The sequence below is a fragment of the Pteropus medius genome, unplaced genomic scaffold (assembly GCF_902729225.1).
Source record: "Pteropus medius unplaced genomic scaffold, Ma_sr-lr_union100, whole genome shotgun sequence".
Classification (NCBI taxonomy): Eukaryota; Metazoa; Chordata; class Mammalia; order Chiroptera; family Pteropodidae; genus Pteropus; species Pteropus medius.
The window spans coordinates 7081316-7095799 of record NW_024344437.1 but is presented as its reverse complement, the minus strand read 5'-3'; the positions used below and the strand labels follow the sequence as shown (position 1 = coordinate 7095799).

General features: G+C 38.1%; 1 protein-coding gene across 4 annotated transcripts in view; it reads right to left on the bottom strand.

The window, feature by feature from the left end:
* Window positions 1–665: 665 nt before the first annotated feature.
* Window positions 666–14484, bottom strand: part of NUP58 (nucleoporin 58) — a 46110-nt gene continuing 32291 nt past the window's right edge. For 2 of the 4 annotated variants that reach the window (XM_039873052.1, XM_039873054.1), the window contains 2 exons: window positions 13959–14054; window positions 666–3426 (listed from right to left, as the gene is read on the bottom strand). In XM_039873052.1, the coding sequence (XP_039728986.1) occupies window positions 3242–3426; window positions 13959–14054 (281 nt within the window). In that variant the 3' untranslated portion in view covers window positions 666–3241. Of the gene's footprint in view, window positions 3427–10581; window positions 12744–13958; window positions 14055–14484 lie in introns of those variants that run through there. The other 2 variants (XM_039873053.1, XM_039873055.1) reach the window with 2 other exon arrangements.

The following is a 14484-nucleotide window of genomic DNA, read 5'->3' as shown; positions in this document are numbered from 1 at the left end:
TTTAAGAAGAAGAGAAACAAACACATATATAAAACATAAATATAAATAATCCGATGGCAATAAATAGGTACTTATCAATAATCGCTTTAAATATAAATGGATAATATGCTCACATCAAAAGACATAGGGTAGCTGGGTGGAGAAAAAACAAGACCCATATGCATGTTGTCTACAAGAGACTCACTTCAGATCGAAAGACACTCACAAACTGAAAGTAAAAGAATGGAAAAAGATATTTCATGCAAATGGAAACTTTAAAAAGCTGGGGTAGAAATACTTCTATCAGATAAATAGTCTTTAAAACAAAGACTATAATAAGAAACAAAGGGCACTGCAAAATGATTCAGGGATTGATACAAGAGGACATAAGGCATTAGAATTAAGTGTGAAAATGAGACCGAGCTAAAAGTGGTGCCCACGTGATAAAGGTGGTATGTATTTCAAAAGGTTTTACTAGAATGACTGACACTTGGGGATACTGAACTTGAGCCTTAGCACCATCACTACTAATTGTTTAACTCTGGGCAAATTATTCTGGGTAAAGGAGAAATGGTCATATAACCTACCTTAATGTTACTGCAACGATCGAAACCTTTACAACTCTCAAAGTGTTATGGTCCAAAGTCCGTGTGCCCACTTCGAAAGGCCAAAACTCAACGTCAGAGTCTGGAGTAAGGAAAGTTTATTGATTGACAAGTCGCCAACCGAGAAGATGGAAAACCTGATCCTCAAAACCATCTCAAAAAAGTACAGAGTTCAGGCTTCTTCCATGTCAAGGGAAGGGGAGAGAGGAGGAGCTGTTTTTTGTAAAACTCAAGCTACAAGCAGAATTCCTCTAATCATTAGCTCGTCTACACGTAAGACTAACAGAAGGCACTGGCCTGACGGCCGTGAGAACAAAGAAGGCTTTAACAAGATGCAGTCGAAGAGAGAACGAGCATTTCACTGTTAACATTTTTGTTGTTCATTCCTCAATCTCCAGATTTAACTAAGAGGGAAGATCAGCTCTTAAAATGGAGTCATATTTGTCTGTCCATTGTGCCCCTCTCATCCGGCTCTTACAAACTCACACGCCCACCTCTTCCGGGAGGTTCCCTGAGCCTTAGAGGGGGCATTCTGGGTGTTCAATTTGCAAGCCGAGACCACAGCAATGGTAGAAGCAGCAGCAGGCCAGGATACCTGTACCCTAATATGAGACAAAGAATAAAGAGTAACTTTTGTTATTATTTCCTCCAGCACCCAAAGCATGATGAGTTGGCCACTGTACAATCATTCCTCGTTCTGCTAACAAGTAACCGAGAACAATCCTGTTACCCACGGACGGGACTCTAAGGTGATCTATCGGAGTCTTAGTTTGGGCAGTAGAACAGGCCACACGGCTGACTATACAGGTTACATTCCACACCATCGGTACTTGATACAATTTATGGAAACAAAAGAAAAACAAAGGTTAATGATCAGAGCGAATTATAAACCAGTTTCTGCATTTGTAGGCTGGGAGTATCTTTTGTAGTTTTCAATGTCTCTGATGTCCTCGGGTGCCTAGGTAACCTTTCTGTGTGGCTCACACGGCATCTGTCACTGAGACTGTTTAAGCGTGAGCTGTTGTGGCAATCTCTCTGAAACTGTCATCTAGCTGTGGTTTGTAATCACAAGTTCAGGAAACGGGTAGTTTTAGTTCTCAAGGATTCTAAGTCACTAGAATTCGGGACCCAGCCCAGTTTACGAAAAAATAAAACAAAACTCGAAAGACAATGGACAGCACTAGAATCTAATGTCCACAAAGGTATAGTATAGTTCCTACTGAAACATAATTTTCTCTCTAAAATCACCCCTATTTTTACCAAAGATAGCCCAGTTAAGACTACTTTATCTACAAAACAAGTCTAGTGTCAATAAACTTGGCCTGATTAAGTCTAGCAAGAAGAGTAATTAACCACATAGGAACCTTTAAATCAGCTTTGCTGGAATTTTCCTAAGGAATCTTCAGACTGAACTTAAAAGGCCTCACGAGGCCAGAAAAGCCAAGGCAAGGCCTCACCGTCAGATGTCACCTGCAATACCTACAGGTCTGGGTGAGACCCTCTCTTCTCCAGGTCCCTAACACATTCTGAAATTCTTCCTCTGATCCTAACAAGTGCAAGTGGCATTATCTCTACCAGTTAACATGTATGCAGCCTGGAGGATTTGTGCAGGCAATGAACATCAGGCATGCTGTCCCAGGGGTGAAGGTGCTGGGATCATTTGCAATGTGAGCAGGTGGCAAAAGGCCATGTTAAGTGGCCTGTCTTGGTGCTCTTGGTGTCAGTTCCTGTCCACAGAGCGTCTGAGTCCAGACTTCAACAGGACCAATGGGGACCACTACAGCTGGCCGGGACACCCCTCCCTCTCTGGCAGGAGGTACCCTAGCCACCTTGGGGGGAGCTGTCAGTCCAACCCCCATTCAAGTACCCTTCCCTGGCTCAGTATCTCGAGGAGCTCTTAACAGTGGCTGACGCTGGCCCTTTATCAGCTGTGGTGCCAAGGCATCAGGCTGCCGCCTTGACAGACACGGCTGGAGGAACCTCCTGTGCAGCAGTCCTTATGCCTCGGCAAGGAGCAGCCCTGTGTCTTACCAGCCTAATTCATTCTTCTCACCGGCTGGGCAACAACCTGCGCCTGCCCGTGCGAGGCAGAGGGCTGTTAGAGCCCGCAGATGCTGGTCATGGCTGTCAACCTAGGGGCTGACGAAATGGAAATGCTCAGCACCTCACTGCATATATCTGCATGTGCCTGGTTGGGCACGGTTGTCCTGCATCACTAATATTTTGATGCCCTGGCCTATGGCTCTTGTTGACCAGTGCACAGACACCTCCCTGTTCAGCTGTAATGTAATCCAAAGCAATTCAATTACCTAATACAACTTCGACCAGAGTCTAAGGCCTCCTTTTGAGATGCTGTGGCTTGAACAGTCTCGGTGGCTATTTTCCTTAGTTACTGAAAGATTTCTAATCATGTGTTTAGAGGCTAGCAAGCCCTACCAAGGAGATAAGGAGGTCCTGGCGAACACTGTCCAAAAAACCATCTTCCCAATAGTGAGACAGATAGAATACTGGGGAGCTTCCCTTTTGAGTCAGTTGAATAAATTTAAAGGAAGCTAAGGAAATGTTATATGTACAGAGAAGATGGCTTACGGCAGTTGAAGTACTAAGAATACAGGCAAGTGCAGTGAAGACAAAGATGCATGGAAGTGAGCTGTGCATTACTTATCTTTTGTTTGTTGTCTTCTAAACAGTAACTTGAGATCTGTTAGGGGTGTGCATGTGTATTCCGACTTTTGGGGAGTGTCTTTGGCCTGAACAGGAGCACGTCTCCTTCTGCCTTCTGGAGGCCTTCTGAATGAATGTTTGTCAGCAGTGGGGCCATCCTGGGTGTTCTTATGAGGAGCTGGATCAATTTAACAGAAGAATGGGTTATTAAAAGAACCAGGCAGGGCCCATTTGGGCTCAAGCTGGTTATCAGGATGCTTGCTCTTCCATGATTTTACTGGCCAGTCTCTGGGACCAGTGCGACGGAGAGGTACATCAGTCGGGTACGTCATCCTGCTAGAAGCAAACTTATGAAAAGCTATTAAAGTTAGAGCTAAGGACTGCCTGTAAATGACAAAAATCTTAAGATGGCATGGTTATAGTTCCGATTACAACATAATTGACATAGGAATTGCTTTTCTCTGTCACATAACATTTTAAGATACCAACTGAAAATATTATATCAGGACACTGTAGACTCTTGGAAATTATAATTTCTAGAACAGTCATTTACTAAGAATATATGCATACAAATACAAAGTAATTATTTTTTTTATTTGACAAAGCTTCCCATATAATCTCGACACACCGAAATAAGCTTAATTAGTTTAATATTTCTCTTTTGTAAGGAGAGAAAAGAAATCTTTTGAGGTGTTCCAGGGGCCCTTCTGAAATACCGCAGTTATTCCCAGGTCAAGACTCTGTAACTTAAATTTTGAGAAGTTTGTCAAAGTATATCAAGAGGTTTAGGCATTTGACAAAATAGTATAAGTCATTATGAAGCAATAATTATCCATTTAAACAAAGTGGCAATATAAAATTTCAAACACAAATACAGAAGTTTACACAACTGTTAGCAAAACTTAGTTCTTACTATTGAGGAGACTGCTTTCTTAAGTAACCCAAGATGTGGTTATAGCAACGTAAAACACAGACAATTACTTTGATAGAACACAGAATCTTTGCTTTCTAAGCAAAAAATTTCCCTACGGTATCAGTAGCAGACCAATAGGCCGAGAAACTTTGTCCTTTTTAGCAAAGAGAGAAAACCTAACTCTAATTCTACATCAGCTCCCTTCTGATATTTAATTTTTCTTACTTGATTAAATTTAATCTTAATAAGCTTGACCACACATAAAACTTTCTTTCAAAAATTCTTATTTGGTAATGACCTAGAGAGTCAATGAATATCCGTCATTTAATTTAACTAACAAAACTTTCAAGTTCCAAGGTATCCAAGAGATTTTAAAAAACCATTTTAAATACACTTATACAATTATTGCTAAAGAGTTAACCTAAAAGAAATTTTTCATCCCACTTACATTTATTTAATTTACTTGCTCCTAATAATTAAGTTTAGATTAGTTATAAAAATTTTATCATACCGTTATTTTCCTTGCTGAAAATTCTGCATCAGGGATAACATGAACATATTTGACTAACGCAAGTAGAATAAAAGTATTATTTAATGAGGATTCTAAAAATATGCCTATTTAACCAAACCAAACTCAAAACTAAATCTAATACCAAATATTTTCCCAGATCACGTGACTCTGAAAAGCATTTGAGATAGTTTCTGTTATATTCTGGGAATTCTCTTATAAGCGTTTGTTTAAGCCAATTTAGAATTACAAATTAGCAATACCATTCAGCAGCAGACGTGTTACATACATACACAGATATACCAATAACCAATGACAGATCTCATAGCTTTCGTTTTAAAATGCTAGCTTGTGTGTCTCAGGTACAATATAAAACTCAGAGGTATTTTGCTCAGATGACTGAAGCTTTCCATGCCGTAAAAATTCCTTTAAAGCCATTTTAAAATTAATTTATAATCAAAGAATGCATTGTATTCTGAGGGGCCCAAGATTCTACTTTGAGGGTGCCCCTTCAGGTGGTCTTGTTGACAAACAGAAAGCTGAAGCAAGTGTACACAATAAAGTCAGAAAACTCAGAGAGTCAAAAGAGCAGTTTCAAACTGCCTGAATTTCATATGGAAGATTTTCCTGGAGGAAGATGGTGCTGGGATGGAGCCTCAGCACAAGACGGCAGCTGCCACGTGTCGAGATGAAAATGTAGTTTGGGGGAGAAGCAGCCTCAGATGCCATTTTACTTCTTAGTTCCAAACCAGGAGGGGAAGCAGCAGCCTCAGATCAACACACAAATGATACACGAGCAAGACAATACCTTGAGTACTCTCCTGACTAAGCCTCAAATGCGCCAGGCCACACAAATGCAAACAGACCAGCTTACAAATCAGGTACAAGTCTTACGATTCCCCTCTCCGACAGGGCACCGCAAACAAATTCAAAGCAAACTGGCTTACGCCGAGGGAGAAGCCTCAACGGAGGGGAAGGGAGCTCCCCATTGTACGTGCTGGGGTGACATACTCTACTTCCAAATCGTGCCCCTCGGATCGCAGAGGCACAGCAAACAAATGGGTCAAGTCCCACAATCCTGATCCTGCTCTCACAGAGGTCCCCAGATGCAGATAGCTTTGCCCCAGGGGCAGAAAGCCCAGCTGGAGAAAGGGTTCTGGGCTGCACACGTGGGAACGACTTACTCCAGAAACGAAACCAACAGCAGACCAAAGTCCGAAGGTCCTTATTGCAAACGAGCTGTGTGCCGAGCGCGGCCAGTGCCTGCCAGGAAAAGTTCCCCCAGGTCCCAAGGCAAAATGGCCTTGGCAGCTGCTTGGGACTCAGCATGGGGAACACCAGATGGGGCTGGCCTACTGTGGGCACCATCTCCTGGCAGGCTCGCCAAACTGGTACCGGTCCAAAGTCCATGTGCCCAATGCTTGGAAAGGCCAAAACTCAAAACATCATAGTCTGGAGCAAAGAAAGGTTTACTGATGGAGAAGCCACCAACTGAGACGGGAGATTTAACCTTCAAATTCATTTCAAAAAAAAATACAGAGTTCAGGCTTCTTCTCCGTCAAGGGAGGGAGAGAGGGGAAGGGCTGTTTTTGTAAAACTCAAGCTGCAAGCAGAATTCCTCAATGATTAGCATGTATATATATCTATGCAAGACTAAGCAGAAACTACTGGCCCCAAGATCCTGGGAACAACGCAGGCTTGAACAAGATGGAGTTAGGGTCTGAACATTTCACTGTTACAAATGCACTCTGTAAAGTGGTATGTGTGACGTCTCCTTTCAGTTCTGCCACTAATTATGATCTGACCCTAGCCACACAGCTGAACCTTTTAAAGACATTTTCATACAGTTATGAAGTTTTAATGATATAATAAAGATGAAAGACTTTATAAACCGTAAAACATAAAATGTCTTATTCTTTTTTCCACCCATTGAGTTCTTACTCATTCACAGAAAGTGATTTAAAAAGACATTTTGGCAACATATTAAAAATAAAATTTCTAAACAACAAAAACAAACAAACAAAAAAATTAACAGAGGTGAATGAATTAACTGTAAAGCATTTGCAATACGTAGGACAAATAATTTAAATATTAAGAATGTTTAAAGGCAACATGAAATAGGGATGATATAATTGCCATAAAAAAGTCACATGGATCAAGGACTAAAGATTTTAAACTGTTAATTTTTCCAAACATCTTTATAGTGATTATATCCAAAGAGCTCTTACAAATAATTAAGAAAAAGATAGCCAATCTTTTGAACATGAAAATGTTCAAACTCTCAAAGAAATGTCAGTAAAACTGGACACCATTCTTACTTATTCAACTAGATTTCTAATAGCAAAAAAATAGAAGTATTTAAATAGTCACCAAAAGGAACTAGTTAAACAGAATGGAACATATATGCTATACAGCTATTTAAAAAAGTGAAGAAAAACAATATGAATCAAGATGAAAAGAAAATAGAAACATTCTCTGGGGAGGGGGGTTTAGTTGCTTTTAATTTTATCCCTTCATGTTGCTCAAATTCAGGATTATTTTTAATTAAGTAAATATGTGGTTCTTTATATTCGAATTGGAAATACTTTATAAAAAAATAAATCCTATTCACACTCTTTGCTCAAAGCCACCCATTACAATAATTTTTTGATTCCCTTAAGCTGAATTAGTATCTCCTCTGTGCTTTCCACAATTTCCTTTGTGTCTTTATCCAATCACTCAATAAGAAATCCCACCTTATACTTACATACAGTAAGAGTTAAGCCTAGACTCTGGAAAGACTGCCTGGGTTTGAATTCTGGCCCATCCACTTGGTAGCTGAGTGATCATTAAGCTATTTAACTTCTTTGTGCCTGTTTTTCTTTTCCTTTTTTTTTTTCATTTGTAAAAACAATTAGTATCCATGTCAAAGGACTGAGGATTAAATGACAACATATGGAAAGCTCTTGAGAGTAGGCCCTGGCCTCTACTTAGGACTCAATGTCAGCTAACATCACACAGATTACTGAGCGCAGACAGTGTCTTACCCGTGCTTGTAACCCTCTGTGCTCCCCGCAGTGACTCACACGTAGCAAGTATTAATAAATGTTCACTGAACTAAACTGACTTGCTACCAGGGGATTCAAAGGGGGGTGAAGATGACAAAAACAAGTTCTCTGCAAGTTAAATCTACAGCCCACTCTTCAGCACTGCAACCTTTGTGGGCCTGGTAGTTGGTGGTTACTGTTGTTATTGATAGATTGGGTAGAAGAGAAAAAGTACATTAGATTGAATGAGTGGGAAAGACAAAAAACACTCTGGGCCGTGACCAATTTTTCTAGTAACCTCTTTCTTCTACCTGCTGCAATGTTAGCACCTAGAGCTTCTTGCCTCTGTACCCATGGTTTTCTTGGGCCAGTTGAGATTTGCCCATCTGTATAAGAAAAGGACCAGTCTCAGCGAGTCTGAGCAAACAGTGTGTTCTTTTGGGTTCCAGGAGTTGGGTAAGTCTTCCTGGGAAGGTTTTCTTATTAACAACTTCTTGACAGTCCCTAAGATTCAGATAGTCAGCATTACCCCCATCGCCCTTGCCAAGGTGAGCAGGGATGCCCATGCTGGGATGGCCAGCTGTTCTCTATGAACCTCTCACAGGGAAACAGTGAGCAAAGGCCAAAGATGGCTAGACCAGTCTGGCCTTTGATTCTTCAAACACTCTTTATAATCTAGATATGACTATTGTCCCTCAAGTCCCATGCCCTTTATACTTACCTTACCTTGCCATGACCTATATATAGTCTATTATATACTTACGATTTCACCATATAATCACATTACCTTCTGTGCCTTTAAGAAGTTAGGCATGAAAACCAGTGTGCTATTCCTGTATCACAGAAAAACCTCATGTGACCTCAAGTAAACTGCCTAACCCTCTGCTTTATAGGGAATATTGAGATTAAACAAGGTCAAGTTTATAGAGGTCTGAGTGTGGTGCCTAGAACAGACTACATACTCAACAATGGGAGATATCTGATAGGCAAAGATGACTTTATGACTTTATGAATGAGATTTAAATTAGGCCCTCCGGCTCAGATTTTCCAGGACACTGGCCCTGTGTTAGCAAGCCCAGGGGCGTGTCCCCAAAGTAATAACCTTGTGAGGTGTGCCCCGAAAAGTGCAGTGCGGCCAGGCTTACTCACAGTGACAGGCTGGGGCGGGGTATGGAGGGAGAGGATGCCAAAGCAGTATCTTGTGATAGACCATTCGAACATAAATATTTTACACACACAAATCTCATTACAATATTTCTAAAGGCACTGTCCAAATTCCTTTGTTACAAAAAATACTATTTGAGATTAGTAAGACATTAACTTGGGCTTACTATATTATCACAAAAGAACAGGTAATCTGCATTTATAATAATGAAAATGGCCTCGTACCAGCTACAGGATAAAAATCCAGAGTCAGAAATTAAATCAAGATGCTGTCAGGAAAAATGATTAACCAAGAATCTAATAAATAGTGTAAAACCTTGCTGAAGGAATAAAAGACCCAATAAATGCACATATCAAGCTGTATGTATTAAGATGTCAATTCTTCCCAGATCGTGTTTTATTTGTATATACCCAATCAAAATCCCAATAAGGTTTTAAGAAAACTAAAACCTGACAAAATAGGTTCTGAAGTTCATCTTAAAGAGAGTAAGTGTCCTAGAATAGCACTCCCTCCAATCTCCCAAAACGACAACAGCAGCTTTCCCTATCAGGTACCAAAATAAAGCATCCAGCTACAAAAATTAAAGCAGCAGTTCTTGGTGCAGGAATAGTAAATGCTTGCAAAGAGTGAGGGGCTTATGCTACACAAATGCTTAATTATTAATACAATTATTCATTTTTATTATCCCCTTTTCAGATGATGAAGCTAAGGTCTAGGAAAGTTAACTAACAAGCCCAAGATCATACAGGGTCAAGGCAGGGGTCTGAACCCAGCTGATTCCAGAATTCCAATCTATCTCACAAGAAAATATTAATACCCGTTATCTACAGAGATCCTACAAATTATTAAGAAAAAACTCCTAAATAACCTGGTTTAGAAATGGACAAAGGATATTAACATGCAATTTAACATGCGCGTGGAGAATGTCTACATATTAAAAAGTTCAACCTCACAAATATTTAAGAGTGACAATATCAAAGGTTAGAGACTGCTGGGAAATGGGTACTCATGCACACTGCAAAAGTGTATATTTATGTAGCATTTTTGGAAGGCAATCTGATATTAAAACAAAATTTGTATGCCTTTTCAGCAATTCCTCTTCTAGAATCGATCCTAAAGAAACATCAAACATAAGCACAAAGAATCATTGCAGTTTATTCTATAATATTGAAAAACTGGGAAGAACCAAACTGCCCACCAGCAGGTGTCAGAACAAATCATCGAACTTCACGCTATAGGAGAGTATAGAAAAAGTGAATCTGCATAAACTGACATGGAAAGATGTCGATGATACATCATTAAAGGGGAAAAAGCAAGTCACAGAATAGACAGATTTTTAACCCATTTGTCTTTTTTTTAAAAAAAGGATTTAAGAGAGAATGATAAAATGTGAGAAAATAGGAGAAAAGACAAACAGGAGTATGAACATTCGTACACGTATGCTGAAAAAAGCATTTTTTAAAAATGGTCCGGAAGGATATACACCAAATCATAAGGAGTGGACACTCGGGGGAAGAAGGCCGGATTAAGGTCTAGGCATTGAAAGGGACTTTACATTTCACTCAAACTTTCTTTTTTGCTTTAGTTAAAAAAAAAAAAAAGAAAAGAAAAAAAGAAAAAAAAAAAGCGAGATGTGTAAACCAGTGAGAACACTAAAAATTGACCAAAGAAAGAGTAGTAATTAGAAAATTACATATTAAGAATAACTACTGACACCTATAAAGATTCAAGGCAACTGACACAATAGATTTTATTGTTTCCTTAACGATAGGCTCTGGACAAAGTGAAGACAATGGAGACGATGACAGCACGTTTAAACTCCTATCACAAATTTATCTGTTGCAAATTTCCAGTGGTTCAACATATTAAAATGTAAAATATATAAAGAAAAAAAACAAGAAATATAAATATTCAGATTTTTGCAGTACAATGCAATGTCCTTTTAAAAAAGTTTGTTGCAACTGTGTATTTAATTCTGACGGTAATTCAAAACACAAAAATCACATGTTTTCCTGTTCTTCCCCAAAATCTGGATCTGGGGACTGCAGTATTAGAGAAGAGTGCAAAAATAAAAACAGCTTTAGAGCTCAAAAACAAAGCATTTTCCTTATTTTAATGCATCGAGGCGCAAAAATTTCAATTCCAAAAAGCCAATCATTGCTATATGCGGATAAATAAAAACAGATTTGACAATACTTTTATAATCAAACCCAACATTATACTAAAAATATATGTGTGTGTATATATATCTATCTATATATACACATATATACGCAATACCTATTTTAGAAAAAAAAGGTGCCTTGGTGAAATGCTTCTGAAAATATTCACTTGATGCACATTATGTACAAAACCTTCCATATAAAAAATTAAACTATTTTCATTGAAATTCCATGTTCACATCCCATTTGAAAACTGTACTTGAAAGATAAATAGGTCTACCTAATGGTTTCTGTCTGAAATCGTGGCTAAGGCAGATCTCTTTCCAAGGGCTCTTTTTCATCACTCTATGTCATTAACACTAATACAGACAAATATTACACAGATGCAACCTGACACACCTATGTGTTATACTTGGAGCTCTGTTCACTGTTAAAATGGGATAATTTATAGTTGCTACAAAGAATACCTTTTTTCTTAAAATATATTGTTTCTCTATTCCAAATTAAGCACTTACTTAAGACATTAAGAGGCTGATAAGCCACTCCATTTGGTGTCAGTATCAATAGCCCTATAAGGAAGAACTCTGCTACTGGAACAGTTAGAAAAGTCTCCACTGAAGTCATAGTGCATCCTTCACCTGCATAGAATCAATTTGGCTTAACAGCTCTTCACACCCAGAACACCAGTCTGGAGCTCAAATATGCTCTTGAGGGTACATCTCGGATACGAAAAGACTTCTCATGTAGGTAATATGAGGACATACAGGATAATAAAAGTTGTTCAAATCTGTTTGATGAGTTTTACAGCATTCCTCATTTAGAGCAGCTGCTAAAGGTTAAGGTAGAGAACAAAAATGGAAAAGCCTAGGGGAAATGAAGTGGAATCGGTCAAATATTTACACCAGTAACCATTTCACTAAGTCTCTGAGTGAGTAACTGCGACGACCTGGTTCCTCCAGCTCATCATTCTACAGCACTGAGGATCTGACAATTAAAAGGTGAAAAATGCAATACCCTTAGAAAAAGGAACAGTCTGAGGCAAAAGTTGTAGATCTGTAAATATATATTCTATATGCACACACGATTGTGCGTATTATTCTGTATATATTTACATACATATTCACAAGATGCCCTGCAGTTCAAAAGGCCTTTATCAAGGAACCAAATGATTCTTGTGTAGGCCCTAGAATTCATATCATCCGTATAAGAAACACATGTGCATATATTCACATAATGTAAACACTATCAACAAAAACATAGCTATTAACACTAGGTTAAATAGAAGTCTTTTACCAACCAGTGATGCAATCAGAACATTTCTTACACTGAGAACCAAAATAATGGAAAATATACAACTGGGTTTCAAAATCACAAGAAAAAAGATATTTAGCGTGGCAAATAAAGAACAAAGTTCAAACCCCAGAGTAGGGAAAAATATCAAAACTTTAGAAATCTCCTGGGATGCAATTTAATTACTGCATCGATTTTAGAAAAATAGACTCATAGAATGAACAATGCCGCTATGGATTCTCTCAACACATCAACCCATGTTTATCTTTTTCCTCTTTTGTTTCCAGCTGGAGGTTTCTTCAACTGAAGGAGTTGTCCTCCTGTTCCAAAACCTGCAGAGGCAGGATTGGACACCCCAAATGTCAAACCAGCTGATGCCGTGATGCCAGGATTGCTGAAGTTAAACCCAGATGTACTTGAGCTGCCAAAGCCTTATGTTTAGGGAAGAGAATATTCAGATCAGAAATTAGGTCACAAAAACAAATATAAAAAAATGGGGATGAGAGGCAAATTTCTAGCTGAAAAAATATACGATCTATATAAATAGTAAATATCTTATGGCCCTAAATTTCTAACATGCAATTTTACAGGAAGATAATTTAGTGAACAACTAAGGGGCACCTTTAAAGACAGAAGTTTAGTGATCCAGCTCAAAAGAGAAACCTTAGCACAAATAACTGAAATCTACAGAAGACTTCGAATTACCAGACACCTTCCTGTTACTTCGATATGCCAACATGCCTTCCTCCTCAGCCCCTTCAGAAACATATTCTCACATGCAGAAGAGACTTTCACAACCGTTGGACGCTCTCCTTGCAATGTGAAGTCCTCCAAGAAAACCACAACCCACAATTTTCAGGACAATGAACACACCGAAGAACGGTACCTATTGTTTTGATTTTACAGGAGCCCTTGCATGATTCAGATCCAATGTGATTACTGTCTAGTTCACTATTAACATATTTGTATTAGAATCATGATAGCACTGAATTCTACTATCCTACTCTGTTGGAACTCTTGATTTTAAACACTACTTAATATTAAATGGAATGTTTTTCGAAATCCCTCAATTTAAACACAATTTAATTGGTATTATGTCATTATTTTAGACTTTGCACATTAAAACAAGCCATTATTTACAAATACAGAGAAAGTGCAAAATTAGATGAAATTTGGAATTTTCTACTGGAAGAGTCATAAGATTATACCTATTTCAAAAATAAACAAAGAATCCAATTAATCATCATTTGTTTTGTAAGATAGGACTTACAACTAAAGAACATCTCTTTGGAAATCATTCTCCTGAATGAATAATGATAAAAACTGGGTTAAAACTTAAACAACAATGGGTTCATTTTTGAAATAATGAAGAAAATTGTCTCTGAGTTCAAAATAAGCTCTACTTAGTTAAGAGAGGATATAATCATTTATTATATCAAACTAATAAGTCTTGTGAAAAATATTCTAAAAACCTGACCTTTAGCTTATAAGAGAGATAAAGCTCGAAAGTTAGGCTTGCATGCTTTGTCCAGGGCACAGAAACTAAATCAGGGATATTTTCCATATATTGGAAATAACAATACTTATCCTTTTAAGTTACTTTGCACCTTTAAATGTGTCTGAAATTCAGGCTGAAACACACAAACCTGCACTAAGACTTCCTGAGGGTTTATTTGTTGTTCCAAATCCAAATGTGGAGGCCCCTGTGGTGCTGCATCCAAAACCAGAGCTAGTTCCAAATCCTAGTGGAAGGGTAATAGAGAAATATACAACGGCATGTAAAACACAGGTTACAGGATACTGACAAATAAAACCTAAAATCATCAAAGATCTAATAAATACAGTGTGGAAAAATCTGGCCTTATGAAGGAAATCTGCTATTTACTCCTTTGCCTATGACTTCTGAAAGAACTAGATTAATTCAATAAAACATTTGTATGTATTTAGATGAAATTTATACCTATCACTAATTTTTATAGAAACAGGCCATAAAAAATAAGATTATTTTAGTATTTTTTCTCTCAAATGAACTAGAAATTTTAGTGACTCTTCAAGCATTTTAGTCAAATAGATATATCTACTTCAGTTTATTTCACTTTGCAAAAAAAAAAAAAAAAGACTAAGTTCATAAATAAGCATGACATGCATTACAATTTAAACACAAAGTACGAA